This window comes from Clarias gariepinus, chromosome 10, assembly GCF_024256425.1.
Source record: "Clarias gariepinus isolate MV-2021 ecotype Netherlands chromosome 10, CGAR_prim_01v2, whole genome shotgun sequence".
Lineage (NCBI taxonomy): Eukaryota > Metazoa > Chordata > Actinopteri > Siluriformes > Clariidae > Clarias > Clarias gariepinus.
The window spans coordinates 22,331,331-22,359,051 of record NC_071109.1 but is presented as its reverse complement, the minus strand read 5'-3'; the positions used below and the strand labels follow the sequence as shown (position 1 = coordinate 22,359,051).

General features: G+C 38.8%; 1 protein-coding gene across 1 annotated transcript; it reads left to right on the top strand.

The window, feature by feature from the left end:
• The first annotated feature begins 231 nt into the window (after positions 1-231).
• Positions 232-26,514, top strand: si:dkeyp-115e12.6 (centromere protein F). Its single transcript, XM_053505942.1, has 17 exons — positions 232-379; positions 1,481-1,712; positions 2,713-2,909; positions 3,639-3,742; positions 4,004-4,044; positions 4,166-4,454; positions 6,767-6,948; positions 7,560-7,685; positions 9,603-9,731; positions 14,433-14,555; positions 15,229-15,364; positions 15,940-18,437; positions 22,212-22,420; positions 22,623-22,740; positions 22,866-23,724; positions 23,845-23,998; positions 25,766-26,514. Exons 2-16 carry the CDS (start codon positions 1,551-1,553, stop codon positions 23,973-23,975), a joined length of 5,304 nt encoding a protein of 1,767 aa, XP_053361917.1. The 5' UTR covers positions 232-379; positions 1,481-1,550; the 3' UTR covers positions 23,976-23,998; positions 25,766-26,514.
• Positions 26,515-27,721: the final 1,207 nt, after the last annotated feature.

The window sequence follows — 27,721 nt, the reverse complement described above, 5'->3', positions numbered from 1 at the left end:
GGCAGCATGGTGGCCTATTGGTTAGCATTAGCTGGACTACAAACGTTCCTAGATGGAGGGAAGGGTGGATGGACACAACAGGGAGGCTTAAAAAGAAAAGAAAAGAAAAGATCACGTAAACGCTTCCCTCGTATTCTGCCCTCTTGGGGTTAAAACTGGAAGTACAATCATTTAGTCCTTTAGCCCGCCCCTTTATTACGTCACTATGTCCACCTCGTGTCAAAGGAGGATTGAGTAAGTGAATGAGCGCGCGCGCAGTGTTCAGCGGGAGCTACGTTGGTATAATTTACAAGCGCGTTACGTATGTAATAAATCTTTATTGTCGGGCATTTATTACGTGGTTGGACGTGAAATGAGTTCGGAAACCTCATTAGAGACGGTAAGTGGGGATAAAATGATTTGGGCTAGCTTGCTAAGTAGTCTGTCAGCCGTTAGAACTGTATCGTCACTTTGTGTGTGTGTGTGTGTGTGTGTGTACTGGGCGACTGGTTAGTTTTGTTCATATAACTAACCGGTTAGCATAAAGGTGAGTAAAGTGTAGTCTACATACTTGTACTGGCTAGTTTGTCTGTCTTTTGTGTGTTTTACTTTTTTAACGCTTGTTGTAAAAGCTCGTGTGAAGCAGCAGCTGTGCCCCGGGTGCTGGTTTGTTATTAGCTGCTTTGTTAGCAATAGAGCGTTAAGGGTCAGAACCGGGTTAAGTTCAGATAACCGGGGAAGCCGAATAGCGTGAATAAGTTCCAGCTTCACATTCAGTGAGGATATTTCAATATAACATACCGCGATGAGTTTGATATCTTGATACAGATGTCCCCAGGCCAGATGTGCCATGTGCTGGCATTGTTTTTGTTTTGTTCCCCTTCACCAATCCGTATTCTCAGTCTGTTTTTGTTTTTGCTAATCATCGTGATCAAAGGTTGACCTGTGAATCTGTCTGAACTGAAGAGTTCCGGATTTTCCACATTCCTCTTTACACATCTCTCTACACGAATGGAATCTAATCTCCATATGACACAACACAACGCGATTTAGGTTAAATAAGTTTTAAAAAATAAATAAATGCATTCCTAAATAAATGAATGAATAAATCATTTGGGTGTGTATATTTTCTCGTGACTGTGTGCTGTGTATTGCCTGCTGTGTGATTATTGTTTTGGCAGCAGAATTCCCTTGAGTGTGTTTCCATGAGAACTTAAACATTATACACAAACACACTCAGACATGTGGCTAAACCAGCTTAAATCTAAATCATCTAGATTTAGTCAGTATCTCTAAGCCTGTTTCAGTAGTCCTCAGCAAGTAGAGACAGAATTATTTCCCTCAGGCACAGGACAGGTTTTTCACTGGTGCCGGTTATTGATCCTGTACAGTAAATAGACTTGGATCTTCTTTTACACACATCCTCCTCATATAGTCACTCACCCACCCTGACACTTACTCGTTGTGCCCTTTTTCTTTTATCTTCCCCTAATTTCTCCAGAACCAGGAATGATCAGTGCATCTCAGTAAATGTTGCTTGTCCTGCTGCAGTTCTTGCCGTGTGTGTAACGATGAGCTGGGCTGCAGACGACTGGACCTTAGGGCTTTCTGGTCTCGTTCTAAAGAAGGTTCAGGAGCTTCAAGCACATAATGAGAAGCTTACCCGAGAGAGACAACAGAGACAGCTCCAACTGGACAACTCTGAAGCAGCACTGCACAAACAGAAGCAAAAGGTTTGTGTACATGATTCAATGATGTATCTGTACAGTCTCGTTTTGGATAAAGAATAATCTGCGCCAGGGTTTACTACACTGATGATTCTTTTCAGTAATATGTTCTTAAAGTGTTTAATTGCTCTTATATAACAGCAACAGACCAATAAATAATGAATGATTTAAAACTTTTTTTAAATGAAAGTGTCATAATTTATATATTTATAGTTACATGTTGTGGCCGCTCTACGCTTAGTCTCCCGAGACTTCCTTCGAAAATTTTAAGTTAATAGCATCTACCAGAAGACTTTGATTTTTAATGTTTATTACCAAACTTATCAAGACTTGAAGGGTGATCCTCTGCAAATAATAGTGATGTAGAGCAAGCTGTAACTACAGAAATGGTATCATATTAGGTTGCAGCACGTAGTATTAACCTGTGACCAATTCCTAAGCTTTTGACCAATTGGTGAAATTTAACATGCTTAATTTAAATAGGAAATTTGAGAGATCCATCTTTTATACAGTATTGGTCAAGGTTAGTCTGAGCTGGCTACTTTGGATATCAAAAACTGAACGACTAGCCTCTCCCTTTAGTGTTACTGCTAAAGTCATGATCTAAAAACACTTGCATGCTCACTGTCTGGGTTAGATGTTAATAAGAACCACAAGCTTTCAGACAAGAAGTGCTTTCTTGTCCTGATTGGTGGCCCGTCATTTTGTCCTCCCTTTGTGCCGTTTGAGTTTACAGACAGCTGCCAGACTGTGAGATAAACCTGTCTAAATATTACAAAACATAACTGGCCCCACCTTTGAATGTCAGTTTAATTCAGTAATACACAAGCACAATTGGAGATGAAGTAAGAACTATTGTGCTTCTATTAACAAACATAATTAATGTAATTTAGTGCTGGGTTCACAGATGTGCATAAAAAAAGAACTTGATTTGTGACTGTGTAGTGGTATGTTACAACTCAGAATGTACAAATGAACATACATTGTCGATTTCGTCGTGTCCCAGTATGAGGAAGTGCGTGCGGAGCTGGGAGCTGTTCAGAGGGAGCTGGTGGGAGTCCGAGAGCATGCTCAGGGAGAGGCACGAGCAAGGGATCGCCTGGTCCAGGACCTGCAGGCCAAAGTGGCTCAGGTGTGCACTCTAGAGGGCCAGCTGGACTCAACAAGAACACTCGTGCAGAACCTCACGCAAGAGGTCAAACGGTGAGTCGAACAGTGTAACCACACAGCTTAGTGGCGACCACGTAGATGACGCGTGCAGGCTGAAACTGGCACCCTAGGAGCGTACGCTTTAGCGTGACAGCTGTGTCAACAAACTAAGGGCTTGGCTGGAAACCTAAACAACTTATTTGTTATTTCAATTTTAGTGACATGCTGTCTGGGCTGGTGCAGGAAACCAGTGAACTGACCAATGTTTTTTACCAGTTTAAGAGCCAGACAATTACATAATCAGATTTTGAAGATTCCCAACCAAAGCTGAACCGTAGTACAGCTTTATATACAGCATATGGACACACAAGATAATAACTACATTGACTCTGTAGGGTATTTTACAGTGAGATGCGTTTCATGATTGTAGTTTACTTTTTTTTTTTTTTCTTTGCACTGTTTGCACTTCTGTTAAGCTGGTCATGAAAATCCGGTTTTTGCTATTAGGGCAGGAAAATGACGTCAATTTCCAGTTCCATGTTTTACACAAGCAGGATTGTGGTTTTAAAGCCAAACTGATGAACAAACATAAACATAACATTTTGACATTAGACACTAGTTTCCCAATCAGCAGAGGCAGCTTGTTTTTGGGGAAAAAAAGGCTTCTGTGTTTGTTGTGTCCTGAAAGCTTAAAAGTTAAGATGATAACAGACAGATTTGACATTCTGGGTATTGAAATGGCAGCTCTAAATAATTTAACGCTTCCTTCTCTTTCTCCATCAGGCTTGAGGCAGAGCTGGAAAAGCTGCAAAAAGAAAGCGTCTCAGGAGACTCTGTGTTGTTTTCCACACCCTGCTGGAACATGAACTCACCCTGGGACCAAAGCGGTATCCTGCTCTATGCTCCTCTTTCTCTTTTGTATTTTCTCTTTTGATGTTACTCCCTGTTTCCTCAGAACGTTTTTTTTTTTTGTCACTACGCAGTCGCTTGCTAATCTTATTTATCAGTTAGAAATACTCCACCACAAAAGGAGAAATGCATCAGTCAGTAAATTTAATCAGTGTATCATGTAGCTCTGTCCCCTACACTTTGAATCCCTGTATCCTGTACCCAATTATTATTGTTATTATTATTATTTGTGCTTTCAGGTAAGAGCAATCTCAGAGGAGAGGATGTCGGCAAAGCCAGAGTAAGTTTCCTCAAACACCATCAACATACTGAAAACCTAGTCTGTTTGTTGGCCTTGTATGCTGTTTTGGACGATTAGGTTAATATTCTATAAAGTTATTGTTGTTGTTGTCCCTCTCTAGCAACAGCTCCTGTTCGGAGATAGCACCAAAACCTCAGCAAGTTGCGTTTCATCTCCATTCCCTCAGCAACAACACAGAACACCGCCCTTTCGACGCAAAAACGACCAATCAGAGACTCGCCCCCTGCCCTCTGTGTTTCCGTGGGAACGGGATGACACAAGGTCCACTCCCAGGGGGAAAGCTGCATCCACTCACACCTCCTCCTCCTCCTCCACTTGTAGTGAGGTCATTACCCCCACAGGGGCACAGAATGATGGGATTGAGGAAGCACTGAGGAAAGAGATAGATGGTAAGGGTCATCATCTTTTTGTGAAACCGAAGAACATGGAAAGGCATATAAGTATGTAACACTGTATACAAGCGTAAGTACATAGAGATGTCCACTATACTGTACTTCATGGTTGTGATGTATAATCACACATTCACGCTCACCTACCTTATTGCTGGCTTTTAAGATGCTCAAGCACGTTCTCTCTATTGCGCTGTTTTGCTCTTCACTCGTTTTTTTTTTTTAGCTCATGCGCACGCACACACTCGCGCATTATTTATTCATATTCTCATCAGGTGTGTCCTTTTCCCACGTACTTCACTCTCAGGCCCTTTACCACAGATTTGATCTCAGTTTTTCTAACCTTTCAACATATCTCACATAATTACCATCTACTATCTTTAAGCTTTATTTCAGTTGTATTTACAAACTGTTACTTTTTCTTGGTTTTAAAGTTTGTTTCATTAGTAAAGTTTATTAAGAGATATATTTTTAATAAAGTATTCATTTTTATTTTGTTGATTCTTAGTTACCACATGCAAAAAACAACCTTAAGCTAAATTTAAAAGCTAATTGCTATGAATAAGAGCTGTTGTGTAATTGCGCCATTTGCAATTCGAATCGCAAATCGAATAATTGTAATTTAATAATCAATAGATTGGTCAATTATCAAATTAGATAACTGTCTTTAATTGAGAATGATGTAATGGTAAAATTATCTTTATTTTGTTGTTGAATGCCTATTGATAATAACAGTGTATTATTTGAGTAAGATTTTTCCATGAATAAAGTAGAATAGAATAATAATACGAACGTTTGAACGTCAATGACATGGGTTCTGCGAAAAAGAGTAGGAGTGGTGAGCTGAATGGTTCTAGGTCAAGAGTTCACTTTTGGGTCTCTCAGTCATAATAAAAGGTATCATTGGTTGTTTCAAAAAATTTATTTGTAGTGGTTTTCTATTGTAGCTGCTCTAATAGTTAGTGAATCGTCGCAGGCGCAGGGTGTGTTTGTCTGGTTAAAGTTTCTTCCGCTCTCCGGGAGAGAGGAACCAGATGCGTGATGAGGTCTGTCACCAAGCTATTTTTAAAATTGGTCACAAGACACTTGATGTATGTGCTATTTAAACAAAATAGGTTTTGCGGCTACATGTGGGTTTGTTCAGCTTAGAATTAAGAAAAAAATATTGGGAACCCAGTGTGTGCCCTGGGTTAACATGTCTTTGTAAATTGTATACAAGTGGAACCTTGGTTTATGAACACCCAAGTATGAAAAAAATTAGCTTAAAATTTATCCCTTTTCACAAACTTCCTCGGGACACAACCCAGAATCTCAAGCTGAACAAAGGGATGAGTGTGTCGCCCAGCGACAGTGTTGCTCGGTCTGTGGTCATGGATCTCGCACATGAAGTAATTTTATGTAAAGTGGAGTGACGTTGAAGCCTTTGGCAAGAAGTATCATGGTAAACAGAGTGATACACCTTATGAATGATGTTATATCTTACTTAAGGACAAGTGTGCAACGCAGAAAAAATGTCTCTGGATAGATTTTTTGTTAAAAAACGGCTACCACGTACGAACCTGAGGCCAAGAAACAAAAAATAGAGAAGATTGCTTAAGGAGAATTACCCAGTGTTATTACGGAAAGGGACTCTCCTTCCAAACAATAACCTCCTCCCATCGTCCTCTCTTCCATTACTTTACATAGACAAGTGTACCTAAGGAAGGTGCATGAACACTACATAAAAATAAATTGTTGCTCTCTCCTGAGTTTTTTAAAAATGTATTTAGTGCTGTGTTTTTGTATAATTAAGGTCCTTTTCATAATTGGTTTTATATTTTGTAATAAACAAAATAAATCAACAGGTAAATATGAGATATAGGGGTCTGGAACTGATTAATTATATTCATATGTATACAACTGAATTGGTCTATGACTAAATTGGGTTACGAATAGAACTTGGGAATGAATTATAACGATCTACTGTATCATTCTTCCATCATTAGAGGATTGTCCAGAAGAAAACAAAACAGAAGTAACCTCTCTAATGCATTAGTGCACCATTCTCTACACTCTGACACGCTGTTGTCTTCATGGTCTGTAGTAGTTGAGTGTTCCCACGTGTGAGCTTGAAGAATGTATGTATCTAAATGTGCACAGTAGTGTGTGTTCAGCATTCTGCAAGTGTATGAATAGTGTCTATTGTCAAATGGGTGTGTGTACTAGTCTTTTATTTTGCCCTTTCACTGATCTATGCTGCATTCCCAGAACACAGGGACTTATTTGATGATCATGATTAAATCTCTCTCTCTCTCACCTGTTCCCCTACGCAGGGCTGCGTCTGCGCGTCTCTGGGTTGCAGCAGGAGCTACAGCTGGAAAAAGAGAGCTTCAGGGAGTCTGAGTCTCGTCTTGCTCAAACTCAAAAAGAGCTCACCTTGAACGAGCAAAATCTGACTCGCTCTAGAGACGAGTTGGCCCGTGCGCACACGCGCATCACACAGGAGGGGGACAGGGTGAATATGTGCATAAGCAGGCTCATAAGGCACCACATGCATACATTTGTTTCCTTTTTTGTGCTTTCTGAGCACTCTGATTGGTCATGTGATCAAAATTTAATAAATTGTAAGGAACATATGGATGTATGGTTCAAGTGCAAAACTCATTAAGAAATTAAAATAAGACAGCAAATTCAGACAGCATTTTCTGATTTGTTGTGATTTTGGGTTGTTAAAGTGTGTTGCAGATGGTATATCACACTATCCATCCATCGATTTACTCCCCAAAAGGAAAAACATGTCTAAATATTTAATACTAAATGTATTGCCATGTTATATATCGTTATTATATATTGATATATATGATGATATGATTGTCAAATGATATTATTAAAATAATAATATACATCATACTAGTTTTCTGTATCTGAAGTGTGTTTTTTATATATATATATATAATGATAGGGTGGTGTACCGTGTGCAACACACTTTAACAAACATATAACAATAAAAAGTTTGTGTATTTTTTTTCCCCTTTTATAAGTTTGTCCCTGCTGATATGGATTAAATCAAAGAATTCTGTCTGTATGTAGATGAGATAAAATGTATTTGCATGTCTTTGTTTGTAGGCTCAGGCAGCTGAACAGCGGGTAAAACAGCTACAGGAGGAGCTGAAGTGTCAGAGGCAGAATGCGGAGACTAGCCGCTGCAACGCCGAACAACGCAGGAAAGACATGGAGAGAGAGCACCAAAGAGTGAGGCTTTCATTCATTTCGATTATTTACACACGAAAGAGAAGATCTTTGTGATGTTACAATCGCTGCTGTATGAAGGTCTTTCTCATCACTGTGCTATACAAAGCCCCATCACAATGAGTAGATGTACACACACACACACACACACTCTCTCTCTCTCTCTGTAAATGTACGAGGGCATGGCTTGGATTGGAGGAGATTTGTTTCTCAGTATCTTTTAAATGCTGTGCCGGGTGGTAAGAGTACCTCGTGGAACCTTTTTTTTTTTTTTTTTTTTTTTTTTTTACAGAATTAAAATACTTAAACCATAAAAATACTTTCCATTGTTGTAAATTCCAGATTTAGCATAAAGGCTTTATTTTTATTATTAAACCAGAACCTTCTATAAACTACCATCTTTAAGCTTCACAGCAACTAATAGTTTCATAATTTGTCATCTCAAGTATGTTCTGTGGCTATTGAACCTACTGTGAAAATATGTTCCTATCATGAAAACGGTTCTTTTAACGATCTTTGAGCTGAATGTAAAGCCTGTTATCCGTCATGTGCCTTTTACAAGCACGCAGATTTCACCTGCTTGTTAGCAAACACCACCTTTATACCTTGTATACCGTTTGGTTATGCTTGACTATAAATGTTGAGTAAAAAAAATTAAATAAATTGACATTTATAATATATAAATAATCGCTAGAGTTGCGTGCTTTGAGAATCAAAAGCTGTTTATCTTATAGTTATTGTTTTCTTCTCTATAACCTCCCCGTTTGTGTTTCACTGAATTCAAAAGTAAACATCATCGCCGACAGCAGCATGTTAACTTGGCACGAAACAGCTGCAGCCAATAGTTTTTATGTGAGTACTTAATGTGATTTATGTATTTGAGTCATTTAGTGGCCCAGTTAATTTTTGACACACGTTGACATACAAATTATTATTATTAAATTATTATGTAATTTCTGTCATATGGAGCATATAGGTATACTTATTTAGCTGTGTTTAGAAAGCTAATTTGTGTTGCTTTTAAAACAAAGTGACGTTAAAGACAAATAAAATTTTACTTTTTTATTTTTTTTATTTTTTTTATTTTCTCCCCTAATTTAATTGTGTCCAATTCATCCCAGTCGCTGTAGGCTCCCATATTAAGCTTCCACTGCCACTCAATCGGGAGGGCCGTAGACCGCCTACGCGTTTCCTCCGTGACGTCACCGACCATTTTTTTCGAACTGCTCGCTCACGCACCGTTGGGGGCGACGTAACACACTCGGAGGAACAGCGCTATTCGCTCCTTCCGCCTGCGTGAGCTCACAGACGCCCCTGATTGGCCAGTAGAGCCGTCATTAATGTGGGACTAAGTACCTCTCATCCCTCCCCCTGAGAGAGCTCGGCCAATCAGCTCTCTCTAGGCCTCCGGCTGTGAGAGGTTACAGTACCACTGGGGATCGAACCAGCGATCGCTGGATGATGGGGCAAGCGCTTTACCACTGCGCCACTCGGAGGCCCCACAAATAAAATTTTAAGCAAAATAATACAATGAGCTTCATAAATCCATAAGATAAAAGCATCCGACTGATTGTCATCAGCATCTATGTCCATCTTTCTCTTAATTACATTTAATCAGTAACACTTTCATCACCTTCATTAACAGATCCTATATACCCACAAGCACGTTTACATAAGCGCACACACCACAAATTTACCATATTAGAATTGTTGAAATTGATGTACAACTATATTTTAAGAATATTTCGTTAAGAAGTAGAAGAAATCTTATTCAAGAATTTAAAATAATGCTTAATGTCAGAAAATATCCAATCATCCATACGTATGCCTGATGTTAAATCTTTGTCAAAGAGTCTTACAGGTAGATGTGAGGATGTGCAGATGTTTGGATGGCTAATCTTTGGTCGTGTGTTTATGTAGGAGCTGTCAGAGCTGCAGAGAGAGAGACAGTCTATGGAGAAGCAGCACCAACAGGAGAGTAACAGACTCAACCAAGAGATCCAGCAAGCCAGGACACAACACAACACACTACAGTCACAATACGATAAAGTATGTTCCATTTTTTTAATCATGACAGTATACCTTATTTTGGTTAAATCTACATTTTCTAAGGTTTATTGCCTTTTCTATTTTCTCTTTATTTGTGTCTCTATTAGAAAAGATAAATGCTTAATTGTAAGAGTGTTACTTTTAAAAAAAAAATCTTTATCCTTTACACCCAGTTATTTTTTTCCTCTCTGTCTCTCTCTCTCTCTCTCTTCCTTTTCTGGGAGTTACAGCATAGGTTTCACAGGTCCATGTACTAATGTCACCTCTTTGGCTTCAACTACTATCTCACGTTCTTACACTTTTTCCCACTCTTTCGTTTTCTCCTTTTTCTTCTCTTCCTCTTGGCTTTTTGACAGAAGGCCCTTGAGTCAAGGTCAGTGTTGTACTCTGTGTGGTTTCTCTCTTTCTCTCCATAGTAGTGCATTTAAAACTTAAGGGTTAGTAGGCTTGATGAAGGGGTCAGTAAGTGGTGCACATAAGATACTCACATTGCATGCACATGGGTCTCTCACTATATTTATTTCACTAACGTGCATCACATTTCAACCTGGGCAGTCGTGTGTAGTGTTTGTTCAGTTGCTGTTTGCTTGGCATTAAGACAACACTCGAGGAAAAGAATGACTGACAAATAGCTGGTCAAAAAAAAAGATTCCTTTCTGAACCTAATCTAATGCAAATACGAACCTAATCTAATCTCTCCCAGATGTATGCACACAGCATGAATGAAGCATTGTTTAGAATACTGAATGTATTAATAAAATGCAAGGCACGTAATCAACATTGACCACTGTCTCCTAGAACACTCACTTTCCTTGTTATTGCTTAAGTCAACACTTCCAAATGTAGTTTAATATACAACTTTATATATATATATATATATATATATATATATATATATATATATATATATTTAAAATATAATTTATAATATACATATATATAAATATATATATATAAATATTTGATCAAAGTTCATTCCCCTCTCACCACCGTACACAAGGGGCTTTGTGTTGTAGCGTCAGCGTAAGCACACAGTAATATCTATTATGATAACACTCATCAATATTTGTTCAAGCGAGCACCATATATAAAATCAGTATACAGTGGAACTTTGGATTATGAGCGTGATTCATTCTGGAAGTGAGCTAGTATTCCAATACACTTGTAAACCAAATCGAATTTTCCCATAAGAAATAATGTAAACTCAAATTATTCGTTCCACAGCCCAAAGAAATAAACACATACAAAATTATTAGCATAAATATAAAGTAAAAATAAAACAAATTAATCTGTACTTTACCTTTAAAAAAAAAAAAAAAAAAAGGAACAATAAATGTTGACAGATAAGTGTTTTCGTTGGAGGGGCTGTGTATGTGTGTGTGAATCTAATGTAAGCTCCCCTCTCCTCCTTCTCGTCTTACACAGTTACCCTTCGTCTACTCTTTTCACATACACATGCGCGCACAACAGAATCACTGTTTTATCGGAAAAATCTCTCTGACACTTGATTGAGCGACCCTAACGGAATCACTGCTGTAAAGTAAAAATAAAACAAATTAACCTGCACTTCACCTTTATAAAGAATCGCGACAGAGCAGTGTGTAGAGCAGAGAGACTGTGTGTGTGTGTGTGTGTGTGTGTGTGTGTGTGTGTGTGTCTGTGAAGGCGAAAGTAGGAGGGGTCTGTGTGTGTGTAGCATGGTGTCAAATGACGTGCGCGCACACAGAGCAGCCTTGAGCAGAAAGAGAAAATGGATTTTTAACCTCTCTAATAAGACTTGCTTTTGCTTTATGTATCATGCATACAGACACGAAATAAAAGATCTTTTACCAGACTCATGGTCACAGTGTTATAGTAAACAGTACACGCGTGCACGGACGTTGATTATACCAGTAAAAGACGAGCACTAAGACCCAGCAGGGGAGACGATTACCCATTTTCCACAGCACAAGAGAGAGAGAAACCCGTTGGCTCAGTTGTGATCACGTGACTCTCGGCGTCAAAACAAGAAGCGCACGTGTGAAACATGATACTCGGTACATGTAAACCAAGACTTGCTTGTTTTTCAAGTCAAAATTGATTAAAAAATTTTGCTCGTCTTGCGGAATAAATACTGTGTGTGTGTGTGTATAAATATAGATATATAGATGGATAATATACACACAGTGAGGTCAATAAGTCTTTGATCACCTTGTGATTTTGCAAGTTCTCTTACTTAGGCCTTCACACAAGCGTTAAAATCAAGCGTTTTTCTGGCGTTCGTAGCGTCCGGTGAGCGCGGATCAAGCGCCGAGGGTTTTCTACACATAGGACTCAATGAGGGTGTTCACACGGGCTTTGGTGACGTGTGTTTGTCTGGATGTGCGTTTATACGGTGTCAAAGAAATGTTGCATGCAGCTTTTTCTTGGCGTTCAAATTCTAACTAATGCAAGTAAAGCGCTTCTGGTACGTTTTCTAATACGCTTTGCAGGACCAGATATATCCCATGATCCTATATGCTATAAATAGGAAAATGCGAAAGAAAGGCAAAATAAAGCTGCAGCAAAAAATCAAAAGTGGAAACTGACATTCGACAGTACTTGAAAAACTTGCGCGGAAATTTTCGCATTTCTTCATAAACCACAAAAAAACTTCCTTTAATCCGATGTTGTGCAGTCAGAGGGTGAACCCAGTAGCGGCGGCAATTTTTTTTTCTCTCCCTATGTCGCCGTATTACGACAAAAAAAAAAGGAAGATTAATGTCTATTATAGCAAAATGGTCCATGTTAAAGGAGGCACCTGAAATAAAACGACAAGGGCTTTCATATCCAGTTCCCGACACTGCCTCCACAGGTTAAAACACAGAACTACAATTTGGGCTGCAGGCTGGCGTTAGACAGAGCCAAACCAACGCCAGTGTAGAAGTCAATCGAGCGCCACTACAAAACACAACATAAATAACTAGGACGTTCAGAGCTCGTTCGTTTATCCAAAAATTTAACGCCTGTGTAAACAAGGCCTTAGAAATCATGGAGGGGTCTACAATTTTCAGCATAGGTGCATTTCCACTGTGAGTCTAAAAAGACAAATCTGGAAAACACATTGTATGATTTCCCCAATAAGAAAATTTCTCAGACCAGATGACATTATGCACTTTGAGGGGGAAAAAAGGAGTGAGAAAGGAAAGTGAAGTAACAACAGTTTATTGCTGTTGAAGAACTAATTTGTTTTACTGATTGTTCATTTACAGTAGATGATGTGTATACACAGATAAAAGCCACGACATTTCATTCTGTAATGAATAAAAGTTAATTTATATTCGTATTCATTTTCGTAAAAGAAAAATAATATGCTTAAGATGCTGTGGTTATATACTCATGGACAAAATAAATGTTGTATGTATACATTTTTTTTTAACTTAAATTTTTTTTTTCAATTAAACAATTTAATACAAAAAGCTGTGTCCTTTTTGTCCAAAATTGAAACAACATTGACAATCATGTAGAGTTGACATTGGCCCACGATATAGCCTTCATGCAAGTCCAGAAAGGCCAAGTACAACAACCAAACCTTGTTGAATAGACCAAAGACTGTAACCCTGGAATACTAGCATCAGTAGTGGTGTCTATTTCTATGCGATTTCTAAAATCACACCATTGAATTAGCCTGTCTTGCATTGATGTTGTGACTCTTGGCCTTCCAGACCTAGGGTGATGAGCTAGTTTGTTCGGAATCTGTTGAAATCTGCCCAAATATTATCCCTGGCAAGGTACAACCATCCACTTGTGTTGCACCAGGTTGAATCAGTCTAGTGGCTCTCTCTCTGTCTACATGGACATAAAAGTGTGAAGACAAAATTCACAATCAGAATGTTTTCCTAACTTCTGATTCTGAGACAAGTCAGCTGGACCTGATCACATGACAATTTTTGTTCATAGAAATTCCATGATAAAGTAACGCTCTACTGATAACGGTGATAATCTTACCATACCTGTGCCCTTTATGTAACAAGGCAAAATTTTTATATTGCAACTTAATTTTACATTTCTTTGATATTTCTTTTGTCGATGAGTATTTAAATTTTGAACCATGTTGAGTTTAATTTTTTGCATATAATCAGAAAATATTTTGTGTGTTCTGCACTAATAATCTGGATATCAATACTGCCAGTGCATGGTGTGATATGGTCATTCCTTCTACTGTATGGTTTTAATTAGATCTATCTGTTGACCATGGTACTAAACTCATGAACTCATATCTTTATCTTATTTATTTTATGTATTTTGTGGTTAAAGAAAAGGATTTTTTTTTTTTTTTTTTTTTTTTTTTACAGAACAAGTAACGGCCTCATAAATTATGTCATACGTTTTGTCCCATACACTCAAACACTAAACAACAGTGTTCATCATCAGTTCCCTTTTTAAATTTCAAATACATTAGATGCATTAAATATCACTTTTACCGAAACAACCTCCAATTTTAGGCTGAATATGATTCATGCATTTCACATTTATAGCACTGTTGTAGGAGTAACTAAAATATGTTGGTTGGAGTGCTAAATAGACACAAAACAAGTAACTTAGGTTAAAGTTTGTGGTATGTTTAATTTTTTAACTTTCCTTTTCCTAACTTGTTTGTCCCACCTTCACAAGGTCAGTTGTCTCTTTTTCTGTTTCTCATCTCCTTTTTCTCTCCCTCTCTCTCCCTCTCTCTCTGATTAGCTGGCTCTACAGAAGCAGGCTGTAGATAGGGACCTGGAGGTAGTACAGGGCAAGCTGAAGAACACGCAGAGTGATCTTTCAGAGAGCCAAAAGCGAGAGGCTCACACACAGGCAAAACTCACGGTATGACGATCAACTTGCATATACCATACACGCAAACACTCTCTCTAAAAGTAACCATAGACTGAAACAAAATGTTTCACAATTTACCCTTTTACATTTTATAAAGTGAGCAATTGTAATCTGGGCCCATTTCTCCTATTTAGCCCTGAGCTACAATTAAATCCAGCTCCACATGTAGTGTTACTCTGCTATTGTTAATCTGGCAACATCAGCTGCTACACTTTGTTATTATCTCCTAAGAATGTAACACACACTGTAGGACACTCTGTCTCTCTCTTTTATATAAGTATCTGCTGTGCAGGGTGAGGTGAATAATGCAAATTGTCTTGGTGTACAAATGCAAACGCAGGCCAGCAGTTTCTATTTGTTATTCCACAGTAATATTTATTATTTAGTTTTTGCATATCACATGCCGTTATTGATGCCTGACTTTACTTGGACATATCTTCACCTTTTATGTTTTTGCATCTTTTTCTTTTTAGTCATTTGACCATTTATTATTATTATTATTATTATTAGTAGTAGTAGTAGTATTGTTAGCAATGTTGTTCTTGACCTCTTATGTATCCTCTGTATGATGAACACACTATTAATTGAGCCTGCAGATCACAGTAAACATTACACTTCACCACTGATGCGAATGCCTTGCTGCACCTTCTATTTTGGCCTGTAGGAGTCACTGAAGGAAAGCGAGGGATTGCGTGTGTCACTGGAACAGTCAAAGAAGAGAGAGAAAAGCCTGGAGGCAGAGGTGAAAAGACTTTCTGAAGAGTTAGCTGAAGCACTGAAGCTCATTAAAGAGCTGCAGGGTAAGGAACTGAGGAAAACGGAGATTTTCCTGTTGGTGCAACATAAAAGAAATCACATTTTTATATATGTGACACATCCTCACGGAGTACACATACTTTATATATTCATGCAGTTATTTGGTAAGTCAATCGTGTGGCAGCAATGCAGTGCATAATGTCATGCAGATATGGGCCAAAAAAAGTTTTATTGATGATACAAGTCAATGGAGAATGACTAGACTAATTCAAGGTAAAGGAAAGGTTACAGTAATTCAGATAAACGCTCTTGTACAATTGGGAGGAGCAGACAAGCATTTCACAATGCACATCAAACCTAAAGGTGGATGGGCTATGACAGCAGATGATCACAGTTCCACTTCTGTCAGCCAAGAACAGAAATCTTCGCACCATGAAAGAGTGCCAGAAAAAAACATGCATGAATTGGATGCAGTGCCTAATGTGTTTCTAATAATGTGTGTATATCTACAGTATATAGGACTTATGTACATGCATAAAAACAGTTACACAGAGTGCATCAGAGACCCTTGCATGCATATGAACTTGATTGTTTATCTTTTTGTCTGTCCTTCATTTAGCCCAACTTGCAGCTCCTCCTCCACAAGTCGTCTCTCGTCCCATTGACAGTTTTAGTTCAGTTCCATCCACTTATTCCAGTAATGCTCCACCTCACCAGCACACTTCACAGAGGAAAAAAACACTAAAAACTGAGAGACCAAAAATATCAGACAAGTCAGGGCCCTTAGGCTGTTCTTCTGAGAGAGAACCAGGAGAGGGGATTGACTCTGAGCACCTCAGTGAGTTTGGGTCTGAAGACTCCACCCCAGTGAGCATCAACGCCCAAGAAGGGAATCGGTTTGGAGTCGAAAGGTCCAGTGAGGCAGAGGTGGAGAACTCCATCTCTGCTTCACTAGAACAAGACACAGGGATAGAAGATGCAGACACAGACTCGTGCATGTCCGATTCAATCAGTGAGCGTGTGTTGAAAGATGATATCCATTGTGACGCCAACCAAAAGTTGAACTCTTTAAATCAGGGACAGAAACGGGATTCATCTTCTATTGTGGAGTTAAAGAAGGAGAATTCAGCTCTTCGCGATGAGCTTAAGGACATCAAGCGGGAGTTAGATCACCGTCTAGATGACCTTGAGTCTCAAAGGCGAGCAGAAGCTGAGGCCAGGACCAAACTGAAGCAACTAAGCAAAAAGCACTCAAGCCAGACTGAGCAGCATCGAGTAAAAACCCAGGAGCTTAAAGACAAAGGAAGCAAACTAGAGGCACAGCTTGAACAAGAGAGGAAGGAGGGTGCAAGACTCAGGGAAGTGGTAACTACTTTGCAGAAGGAGGCTGAAAAAAGAAAGGAGGAAAGTGAAAGAGAAGAGGAAGAATCCAAAGAGAAGATCATCAATCTAAAAGAGGCCATGGCTCAGATGGAAAGAAAGCAAGAACACCTAGAAAAAGAAAGGGAGGCAATGCAGAAGGAACTAGAGGTGCTTCAAACTGAGCTTTCGCAGGAACGTGAGCAGAGAGAGAGGGAAAGAGAGGAGGAAAAGACACTACGAAAAACCTATGAAGTTGAAGGACTGAAGATTGTAGAACTTCAAGCAGAGTTGGACCGACTACAGGGTTCTGGTACACTGGAGGACAAAAATGTAAACACCAACATGCCTTTGACCTATCTGCAGTTTGGAAACCAAGCAAACACAGCAAACGATGTCACAGCTATAGAAAATGAAGTTGCTGCTCTTAATGCTAACATTTTCTTCTGTGAGTCGGTGAACCTTGAGAACACTATATTTTCCAAACCATTTATTACGGAATGTGGATCTGGTGAACACTCCCCAGTGGAACAGGACACTACTTCAACTGGGACACTGGAGGATTGCACAAAGACGACAGAAGGCATCGACTTGGACGACACTACCATTTTGGTCTTGGAGGTCGAACGTATGCGAGTACAGAGAGACAGGGAAGCGGAAAGAGCGAAAAAGTCACAGAAAAAGTTGGAGGCGCTTCAGAACCAGGTGACGAGTCAGACCCAGCAGCTTACTTTAGCGTTTGAGAATCAGAGCAAGCACATTGAATGTCTCTTAAAGGAAATACAACAAAGAGACAGTGCCCTCCAGAGGCAAGGAGAGGAGCTACAGAGCTGTCAAAAAGAGCTTGCCTTACTCAAGGAAAAAAAACAGATGACTGAGGTGGTCAACAGCTTGACCTCAGACACTGAGAAGTCAACTGAGGTTTCTGCAGAGCCATCTTGTGATTTACCTCTTAGCCCTGCTACATCAGATACTCATGAAGTGACTAAGAATGATTTTTTGTACACTATAAAAAACAAACCACTACAGTCTAACCAGCAGTCCTTTAGCAATGTAGAAGTTGAAGAGGATCTGCCCTGCAATCTCTCTTCTTCTTTAGACAAGACAAATATAAGTTATGTGACATTACCCACCAAGGAGTATGTGACCATAACATCCTCAAATGATCACGAAAGAGATTCTGACTCCTGTACTGACAACACTACTGCAAATGAACTACCAGAACTAGTGACTAATGCTCAGCAAGACAGTGGCCATGCATCCATTGAGACTGATGCAGAAAATGCACAGAGCTCTGTCGTATCTATTTTCACAGACATTAAAGAACTACCAGAATATTTACCAAAGCTTCTGGAACATTCCTCAGATAGCACAACCACTCTGAAGATGGTAATAACGAAATTGTGTGAAGCACAGAATGAGCTATCAGAGTTAAAATCCAAACATGACCACCTGACACTGCAGCTGCAGGAAGTGTCAAGGCAGGATTTTCTGTCCCTCAAGCAAGAGCAAGAACAGCTAAAATTAAAACTAGAGTTTCTTGATAAAGAATCATGTTTGTCAGAAGTGTATTTAAAACACAACGAGTCTAATCTGTTGACAAACACAGAAGAAGAAAGTGTGTCCGTCACAGATCTGAAGGAGAAGGTTGTAATAGGTGAGAGTGTTGAAGACAGCTGGCCAAAATCTGAGGATCAGCCTGAAGAGAGTGAACATGAGACTTGTAGCTCAGCACAGGTTTACTCTCTTCATGAACAGGTACATAGTTTTCAGTAATTTTTTTTCCATTTAATATTATCTGAGCATTTCCATACCACATTTTTTTTTGCTAAATAACTAATACTATTTCCACATGCCTGTAGAAAAACAACTTTTAAAATGTTTACTTAAGAGAAACATCTAACAAACAACTGCTCTGTGGTCCTGTTTACATCTGAGTGCCGTGTAATCCTACGCTGTGCACATGGTTAAATTGCTGCCCCTTCAGTAAGAGTGGGTCATACGGACCAAAAATTATCTCTGGATTTTTAAGTTGAATGTCAAAACACATGATATAATATCAGAATTTTCTACATAGTGGGCCAAGTGTTTAGTTGTACATCAAAACAACATGAGAGATCACCAACACTTTCATTTAAGCAGACTGTGATCAAAATAAAATGTAAATTGTGATTTACATCATGTGATTAATGTGGGAGCACTAAGTACCTCTCATCCCTTCCTCTAAGAGCTCGGCCAGTAAGCTCTTTCTAGACCACCAGCTGCGAGAGGTTACAGCATCACCCGGGAATCGAACTCGCAACCTCCAGATGATTGGGCGAGTGCTTTATCACTGCGCCACTTGGAGGCCCCTAAAATAAATATTTAAATAAAATGTAAACAGAAACATAGCAGGCCTACTTGCACTGAAGAAATACAGTGTGGGGGGGAGAATAAGCATTTCATCCCCTGCAGATTTTCTAAGTTTGCCCGCTTACAAAGAAATGATGGGTTTATAATTTTTATCATGGGTCTATGGTTTAGGATAGAGACAGAATATCAAGCAAAAATCCAGAAAAAGCACACAATACAAATAGTATAAATCGATTTGCATTTCAGTGAGGGAAATAAGTATTTAATCCTCAACAATAATTCTGGCTCCCACAGAATGGTTATGTGCTCATATGGTACACATATTAATTTAAGAAGGAGCTCCTAACAACAATGCGTAATGTGTATAAAAGCCACCTGACCACAGAATCTATATCTTCCATTTAAATCGCATCACTATCGGCAAGACCAAACAGGTGTCATGGGAAGTCAGGGACAAGAATGTAGACTTGCACAAGGCTGGAATGGGCTACAAGACCATGAGCGAAAAGCTTGGTGAAAAGGAGACTGTTGGAGTGATTATTTGCAAATGGAATAAATTTAAAGTAACCATCAATCGCCCTCAGTCTGGAGCTCCATGCAAGGTTTCACCTCATGGGGTAAGAATAATCATAAGAAAAATGAGGGATCAGTGCAAGGGAGGAGCTTGTGAATGATCTCAAGGCAGTTAGGACTACAGTAACCAAACAAAACATTGGTAACATGATATGTAACAAGGATTGAAATTAGTGCAGCAAGGAACCTCTACTTAAGAATGCAGGCCCATCTGAAGTTTGCCAATGAACAGAAGGATTGGGATAAAGTGAGACCAAAATTGATTGAGCTCTTTGGCATCTACTTGACACTCACAAGGAAAAAAAATGCGGACTATGACCCCAAGAACACCATCTCTACAGTTAAGCACAAAGGTGCCCAAAACATACTGCCAAGGCAACACAGGAGTGGCTCAAGAAGAATCACATTAAGGCCTAGCCAGTCTAGCCATATCCTATAGAAAATTTATGGAGAGATTGTTGAGCCAAGCGACAGGCAAGAAATCTTAAAGTAAGAGAAAATTTGTAAAGAATAGTGGATCAAAATGCGTCCCGAGATGTGTGCAAACCTGGTAACCAACTACAAGAAAAGTCTTACCTCTGTGCTTGCAAACAAGTGTTTCTCCAGCATGTACTAAGTAATGTTTCACCTGAGGATCAAATACTTATTTCCCTCACTGAAATGCAAATCGTTTTATAATATTTGTACTGTGTGCTTTTTCTGTATTTTTGCTTGATATTCTGTCTCTATCCTGTACCATAAACCTATGATAAAAATTATAAACCCTTAATTTCTGTGTAAGCGGGCAAACTTCTGCAGGGGATCAAATACTTATTTCTCCCACTGTGGTTAAGCTTCTGCTTAGGTAAACTGCAGAGGTCCTGAAGTTGTCCTAGAGAGAAATACAGAGACATCTAGGGAATGCATATTGAATATAGTTTTATTCAGGGCAGAAGACTTATCTGGCTGTAAAGGCTTAGTGACACACAGTTTAACACACCCTTTGTTTTGCAGTTTATGGTTCTAGTAATGTCGTTCTGAAGAATATTTTACACATCATATTTTCAACTTTGCAACTTTTTGACTTTTACACATAATACCATCTGTTTGTGCTAGCATAATGGCATATTTCAACAAGGCAGCACAAGTAGTTAACATCCACGGTTGCATACAGAGGGACTGTGGGTCTGGAATGTGCGGAAAGTATGAGAGGAGTATTCAAACATCAAACTATATCGATATAATCTGAATCGATAACCCATTAAAAAGTTGAAAAGGCCAACCTCTCATGTCTAACGCGTTTGTAACTTTATCACACATGGCTACTATCTGAGGCACAGTAAAACATAACATTGCTGTCCAGAACTAAACAAAACAACTACCTGTCTCTGGCTTGGAAGTCACTCTGCACTCTGCCTGCTGGTTAGATTTTGTTTTTGGCTCAGTGTGTTGTCTTTCCTGGCAAGCCACTCTCCCTTTTAGAGTATGACGATAAATGCTTGATAAATAGTGACAATGTAAGAGTTGTATGGGAAGATATTCTCAAAGATGTCTAAATAGTTCTTATTGAAGAAAGTGTGTGTGCAATAATCTTCTTTGAACAGTTCATGCGTATCTGCTACTCATGCTCTGTAAAGCCTTCATAATGGCTCTAATCTGAGGTGCTGTTAATTAGTGGTATATATATTTCTTTTCCCTTTTTTTTTTTTTTTTTTTCAAGCGTTTCTCCGAACCATGTGAATGATTAGCCGTTGAGCTGTGATTAGTGTGGGAGAACTGAGACCACTTATACCTCTCCTCTGAGGGAGCTTGGCCAATTGGCTCTTTTTAGGCCTCGGCTATGAGAGGTTACAGCATCACCTGGCAATCAAACTCGCAACTATCCAATCTGTAACTCCAAGCCTTAACACACTGAGCCACCGCTGATTTGTATATGTAGGTGTGTATCTATACTGTGTATATAAAGTATAGAGTGTTGATTGTGAGCATAATTTGTTCCAGAAGATTGCCTGTATTTTAAAACACTCATATATTATAGCAAATTTCCCCCATAAGAAATAATGGAAACTCGGACATGTCGTTCCACAACCCAAAAATATTCATATAAAAACAACTAAGGCAAAATATAAAGTAAAAATAAAACAAATTAACCTGCACTTTACTCTTGAAAAGAATTGTGGCTGAAGTAAGACCTTAACAAGGACCTTAACAAAATAAGCGCCTTTAACAAGGAACAGTTGCTTTGCCTACTTCTGGGATTTTGCAGAAATATAATGCTGCATTGCCGTTAAACTGATTTATCCCCCACAGTGCTAAAGCATTTTAAGCCTTTGTTCTTCACAGGGGACTTTGTTGCAGTACAGTTACTAAAGAACAGTCATTACACACACACACACATGCTATATAACATGTTATAATTAACAGCATTAACAGCACACACGTGCACTGAGACTGAGCATCCTACAGCAGGAGAGAGAAAGATCATTGGCTCAGTTGCTTGGCAGACAAAGCACATGCGTACCACTCGTATTTCAAGACCTCGCTCTTTTATCAAGTTAAAATTGCGTATGTATATAATTTGTGTATATGTATATATTTTATATTAAAGGGATGTTCTTTCTTTCTCAGCTGCAGGCCATGCAAAGTGAGCTTCAGCTACTTTCTGAAAAAAACAGAAATCAAGCTGACGAGTTGCAGCTTTGGAGACTGTCTGCCATGACCCCTGAGGAGACACTGGACCAGGATGGCAATAGCAACCCTATAGTTATAGTGCGAGAGGAACAGCTGGTTCTCTCATGCGACCCAACTGTGCTATACTCTCACACCAAACAGAGCAGGTATTCATGTTTACAGCTGTTTGACTGGCATTTGTTATAGATAAGAACACACTAACGGTAATAGCCTGTGACGTATGGAGTGTAAATACAACAAATTATAAGTTTAATGGCACTTGAGGCAAGTGACTGTGTGTTTGGATCATATGTTGTATGTATGTACACAATGTTTCTGCCTCTACATTAAGCTGACCTCTTGTTCTAGTCACATGATGCAGGATGGAGGTGTTTATTCTGAAATTGGTACTAAAGACCACCAAAGGGATTATCAGACCTCATCAGAAAAGAGAACTGAAGACATGCCGTCAGTCTTTAAAGCAATGGTAAAAAAAAAACAAAACGGGTATTTCTTGATCCGTGTTCTAAATTGTTCAGAGATTGAATCATTGCTATTTTAAAGAGTGGACTTTTGCTTTTGCCTTATTTAGTTCATTTACTGTCTTCACAGGACCTGATTGCTGATGATAATGGTGCGATAAATGATGTAAATAATCACCTAAAAGTGGAGGTCAAAACCATGAAGAGCAAGAGTGCAACTACAGACTTGTCCTCTGAAATAGAAATGTCTGATCACAGGAATGATTTATCTCATCAGATCAAACAAAACGGACCGAGTGAAGATCGGCAACCTGGAAACCAGCCATGTGCAATCTCTTTCCAACCAGAAAGCAGAAAGGATGGTTTAGCAGAAAATGGAATAAAGACCAAAGTAATGGATCCAAAGTATAACAAAGAATCAGCGGGCAGAAAAAAATCTTGTATGTCTATCCTGAGCTATGATGAGATGGTAAATGCCACACAGAGTGATAAAGCCAATAGAAACATGACAAAGCAAGAAAATGAACACACTTTGGCTGCAGACAGTCAGACTTGTAACTCTGTCGTAAAAGAGGATAATGTAAAGCAAGCACAAACACTAGAGATCACTGGGATTACCAGCAGTACAGACAAAGTGGGTCTTAAAGAAGTGAAGAGTGTGTGCACTCAGACGAACAGAGAGAAAGTAGAGGACTTTGGAAGCCCCCAGCAGAAACCAGTTGTCCTCCATGTAAGCACCCAGACTAATGGAGAGCAGACGATACGGACTGAGGAAAGGAAGGTAGAGAATGATGATTGCACCAAATCGCCTCCCCTCTCACCTCCTGCTGCATCAGAGACAGAAAGGCTCCTGTTTTCCGGCTCATTCCCAATCCCAGCCAATCCAGCTCACTTAGCCGAGCGGATTCGGCGCAATCGTAGCCGCATGTCTGCGGCTTATGATGACACGGAGTATGAACCCTACGGCTTGCCTGAGGTCGTCATGAAAGGTTTGCAGTACTTGTCCTCAGCTCTCAGTCACGTCTGGTGGTACTGTACAGGTTTACCGGTTTTTGGCCTGCATAGTGTCTGTAATTTGATAATAACATGTTATGATTCCCACTCAACAGGTTTTGCTGATATTCCCAGTGGTCCAGCTTGTCCATACGTCTTGCGCAGGGGGCTTCTGGGAACAGATGCTTTACCTATCTCTCTCAGAGAGTCCCCACTTCCAGAGGATGAAGAAGACATTGACCCATAATGGTCGCATAAGGTGGTTTCTAGGTAATCACACCGTACACGCAGTTCACAAGTGGCACTTCTACTTTTTAATTAAAAGAGTAAAAGAAATCTTTAATAACAGACCTAATAGTCTTCACACATGTGTAGGAGCATTTACCCCTTCAGGGGCAATGTAGACATTTGGGTTAGGTAGGGATAAAGTCACATTGTACAACGTATGAATTATTTATCTATCTATCTATCTATCTATCTATCTATCTATCTATCTATCTATCTATCATATATATATATATAAAAAGTGGATTGGTGGGTTTCCTTCGGGTTCTCCGGTTTCCTCCCACAGTCCAAGGACATGCAGATTAGGCTAATTGGCGTTCCCAAATTGCCCCTAGTGTGTGAATGTTGACTGGAGGTTCTACCACAGTCATACAAAATGGCAATAAATACAATGGTCACCACTGGCCTACAGAGGAACTTCGATGGTTGGATGGATAGAATACAGACAATAAACACTTTATTAGAATAATTTCACATTAAACTCACAAATGTACAATTGTGGTGGCCAGAAAAACTCACAACACATTTAAACCTTAAGTTGGATGGACTAAAACTGACTAAAACCACATCAGGTTCCATGCCTACCAGTCAAGAACAGGACTCTGATGCTGCCATGGGCACATACTCAGAGTGCATAGCAGAAGCCTGGAAAAATATGTATTTTATTTGTATTTCTTTTCCTCTGATCTACACTGATTTGATCCACAGACTTTGAATGAGTCTGTGGTCATGATATTCTCAGATACCTGTTCTTGCCTGATGCGCGGAAACCAGTGTAGTCTTTTATCATAGCACATTCACCTTAATATTTGATGTTTTGTGCATTTTGAGATGCTAACACAGTAGTAAAGAGCAGGTTTTTAAGTTATTATAAACCTGGTTAATTCAAACCAGTCTGGCCATTCTCCTCTCACCCGTCTCAACACCAATATATTACTCTATTACACAAAGGTAAACTGAGTAAATACAAAGTGCTGTTTTTTTTTTTTTTTTTTTTTTTAATTACGGGGGAATTATTTATTAAGGGGGAAAAGCTATCCAAACCTACCTGGCTCTGTGTTAAAAAGTAATTGAATATCTTGTGTAATAATAACTTATAACTCATAACTGCACTGATGAGACAAAACATTTTGAATATTTAAGTGTCAGATATATCCTGTTATATCTGACACTTGTGCAGCAGGACAATAATCCAAAACACATCAGCAAGTCCACCTCTAAATGGCTAAAGAAAAAAAAAAAAAAGGGTTTTGGAGTGGCCTATTCCAAGTCCGGACTTAAATCTGATTGAGATGCTGTGGCATGACCTTAAACAGGTTAAACCCTCCAGTGTGAATGAATTAAAACAATACTGCATAGAAGAGTAGACCAAAATTCCCACACAGCAATGTGAAAATGTGATTGCAAATGCTTGATTGCAGTTGTTGCCACCAAGGTTGGCATAACCAGTTATTAGGTTTAGGGGGCTTTTACTTTGTAAAATAGGGCTAGGCAGGTATTGACAGTTTTTTTTTTTTTTTTTTTTCCCCATAATAAATGAAATCATCTTTTTTTATATCTTAAATAAGTGCAATAGATATGCAAAAAAAGACAGGGGTAAATTCTTTTTCACAGCTGTCTGTGTGCGCATGTGCGCGCACGTTTACCCAAGACATGCACCTGTACTTTATTTACCTGTCTTTATTCTTTCTCCTTTAATTTGAATGATTTTACATAGTTGTCTGAACCTTGGGTGGTGTCGTCTTTCTGCAGGTTTAAAGGGAAGGTTTAAAGCTGCCTGTTTCATCTTGACTAGAAGTGACCTCGACTCTTCAAAGGGAACTCGCAAAGGAATTTTTCCCGATTTCAGCCTTTTCACAGATTGTTTTCTGGTCACTCTTACTATCTGAAAAGCAATTCCTTAGAAGCAGATATGTTTACATTGTCTTGTGCTGCATGCTAGCTTTTATTTTGAAACACTTGAACTTTGTGAATATTTTTGTTAATTTTTCTTTATTGTACTGCCATAGATTATTAATTGTTGTGAATCTGGTACGTTAAAGGCTTGAGGAACGCTCCTGTGGGTGCAAGCGTATGACTCAGACCAACCTGAGCCTGTTTCCGCTCCATGTATGGTGATCTGTGTAGTGTGTGCACACTCACTATGCTGTGCTTGGTTGATCTTAGTTTAACTAGAGATTTGGACAATTTCTTTCGTATTAGAAAGGCTTAGAATTGTATTTTTAAAATGAGATTAATATATTTAAATGATTTTTTTTCTTTAGTTTTTGTAATATACATTTTTGTGCTTTTTATGTCAAGTAAACAAGGAGCATTTGTAATGCTGAGTGCTCATATTGATATTAAATCAGTTTAGTTTGCTTGGGGTATTTGAAAGGAGATGACTTTCTAATGAATACTTAAAGTTTGAAGGACTTGTTACTAGCTTTGAGTTGGGGTTTCTAACCCTTCAGTGATTAGATTTTTTTTTTGGTCAGTCCTATTAAAGCTTGAATGAAGTACATTGTGTTTTTTTTTCTTTGCAAATATACATACAAATGTATATATTTTACCTTGCAAATATACATTTGAATCACATCTTCAAAGCTTAAACAACTTTCAACAGTTGTAAATCTCATCCAGTGGAAATCTCTTTATCCTCGTAGAAGTCAAATGTATTCAGAAAAAAACTCACTCATGCTTAAATAAACTGTTACTTAGATTTTGGGGATGTAAATGGAGATCCTTTATGTTCACATTGTGATGACCCATGAGTGATGTCCCAGGCAAATATTTCTGCATAAGAATTAAAGACATAATGTATTTGACTGTTGAAAAGGTCAGTTCTCACTGACATGCATTTCTGTTTCCAAGTAAAGCTTTAAAAGTCAGTCATTTTAATTTACTTTGCATCTCCAACTGCACTCCTAAGCTTTTTACAGTGTATGATGAGTTACAGTGCTGCCTTTGGGCTGAAAATGCAACTCTAATGAGACCACAATCATGCCTTAGAAGAGACAGTCAACTTTCTAAAAAAAAAAGGAGGAAGACGAAAATGGCTTTCCTTCTTTCCACAAATATTCTTATTAGAACACCCCCCCCCCCCCCCCCAAGATAATGTCATAATTATTGCCACCCCTAACAAATTCTGTATCAGTTTCATTTGTATTGCATTTTCACAATGGATATTGTCACAGCAAATTTACACAAATATAAATTTTGGATATAAACATTACATTTATAGCTTCATTAATTTGTCTCTAATGAGCAAGCCAGGGCAACGGCGGCAAAGAAAATCACTTGAAACGACATGAGTAAGAAACCTTGAACAGAACCTGTCTCATAAGGGAGCCGTTACTTAATTTGTGTAATACCAGATAATGCAAAAATAAATAAACAAATTCTATAACAGTGCTATATAGTACTGTGCATGTCAAATAATGCATATTACATTATAGAAATTGGAACAATTGTTTTACTGCGATAAGCTGCAAAGTGCATAAATATATAAGCTCAAAATGTAAAATTGGTTGTTTATGTTACAACCTCAGCAGCAACCTTATTTCCCTGCTCATCTGTTCCAAGCATTCAGCTTCTCCAGAACCCATATTACCAGCCTCATCATCTGCACCTGTTTCACACTGGTTTATTGCCTAAAGTTAGATGCTTTTTTATGCTTAAATGTTGCATACATAACTGTGTGGCTTGAACAAGATCATTACTCAGGTA

Bases quoted from the DNA above. Each gene is read 5' to 3' on its own strand.
- si:dkeyp-115e12.6 (XM_053505942.1), top strand. From the start codon at position 1,551: ATGAGCTGGGCTGCAGACGACTGGACCTTAGGGCTTTCTGGTCTCGTT. The intron at 2,910-3,638 runs GTGAGTCGAACA...TTTCTCCATCAG, and splicing joins CTCACGCAAGAGGTCAAACG to GCTTGAGGCAGAGCTGGAAA. The intron at 3,743-4,003 runs GTATCCTGCTCT...TTGTGCTTTCAG, and splicing joins CTCACCCTGGGACCAAAGCG to GTAAGAGCAATCTCAGAGGA.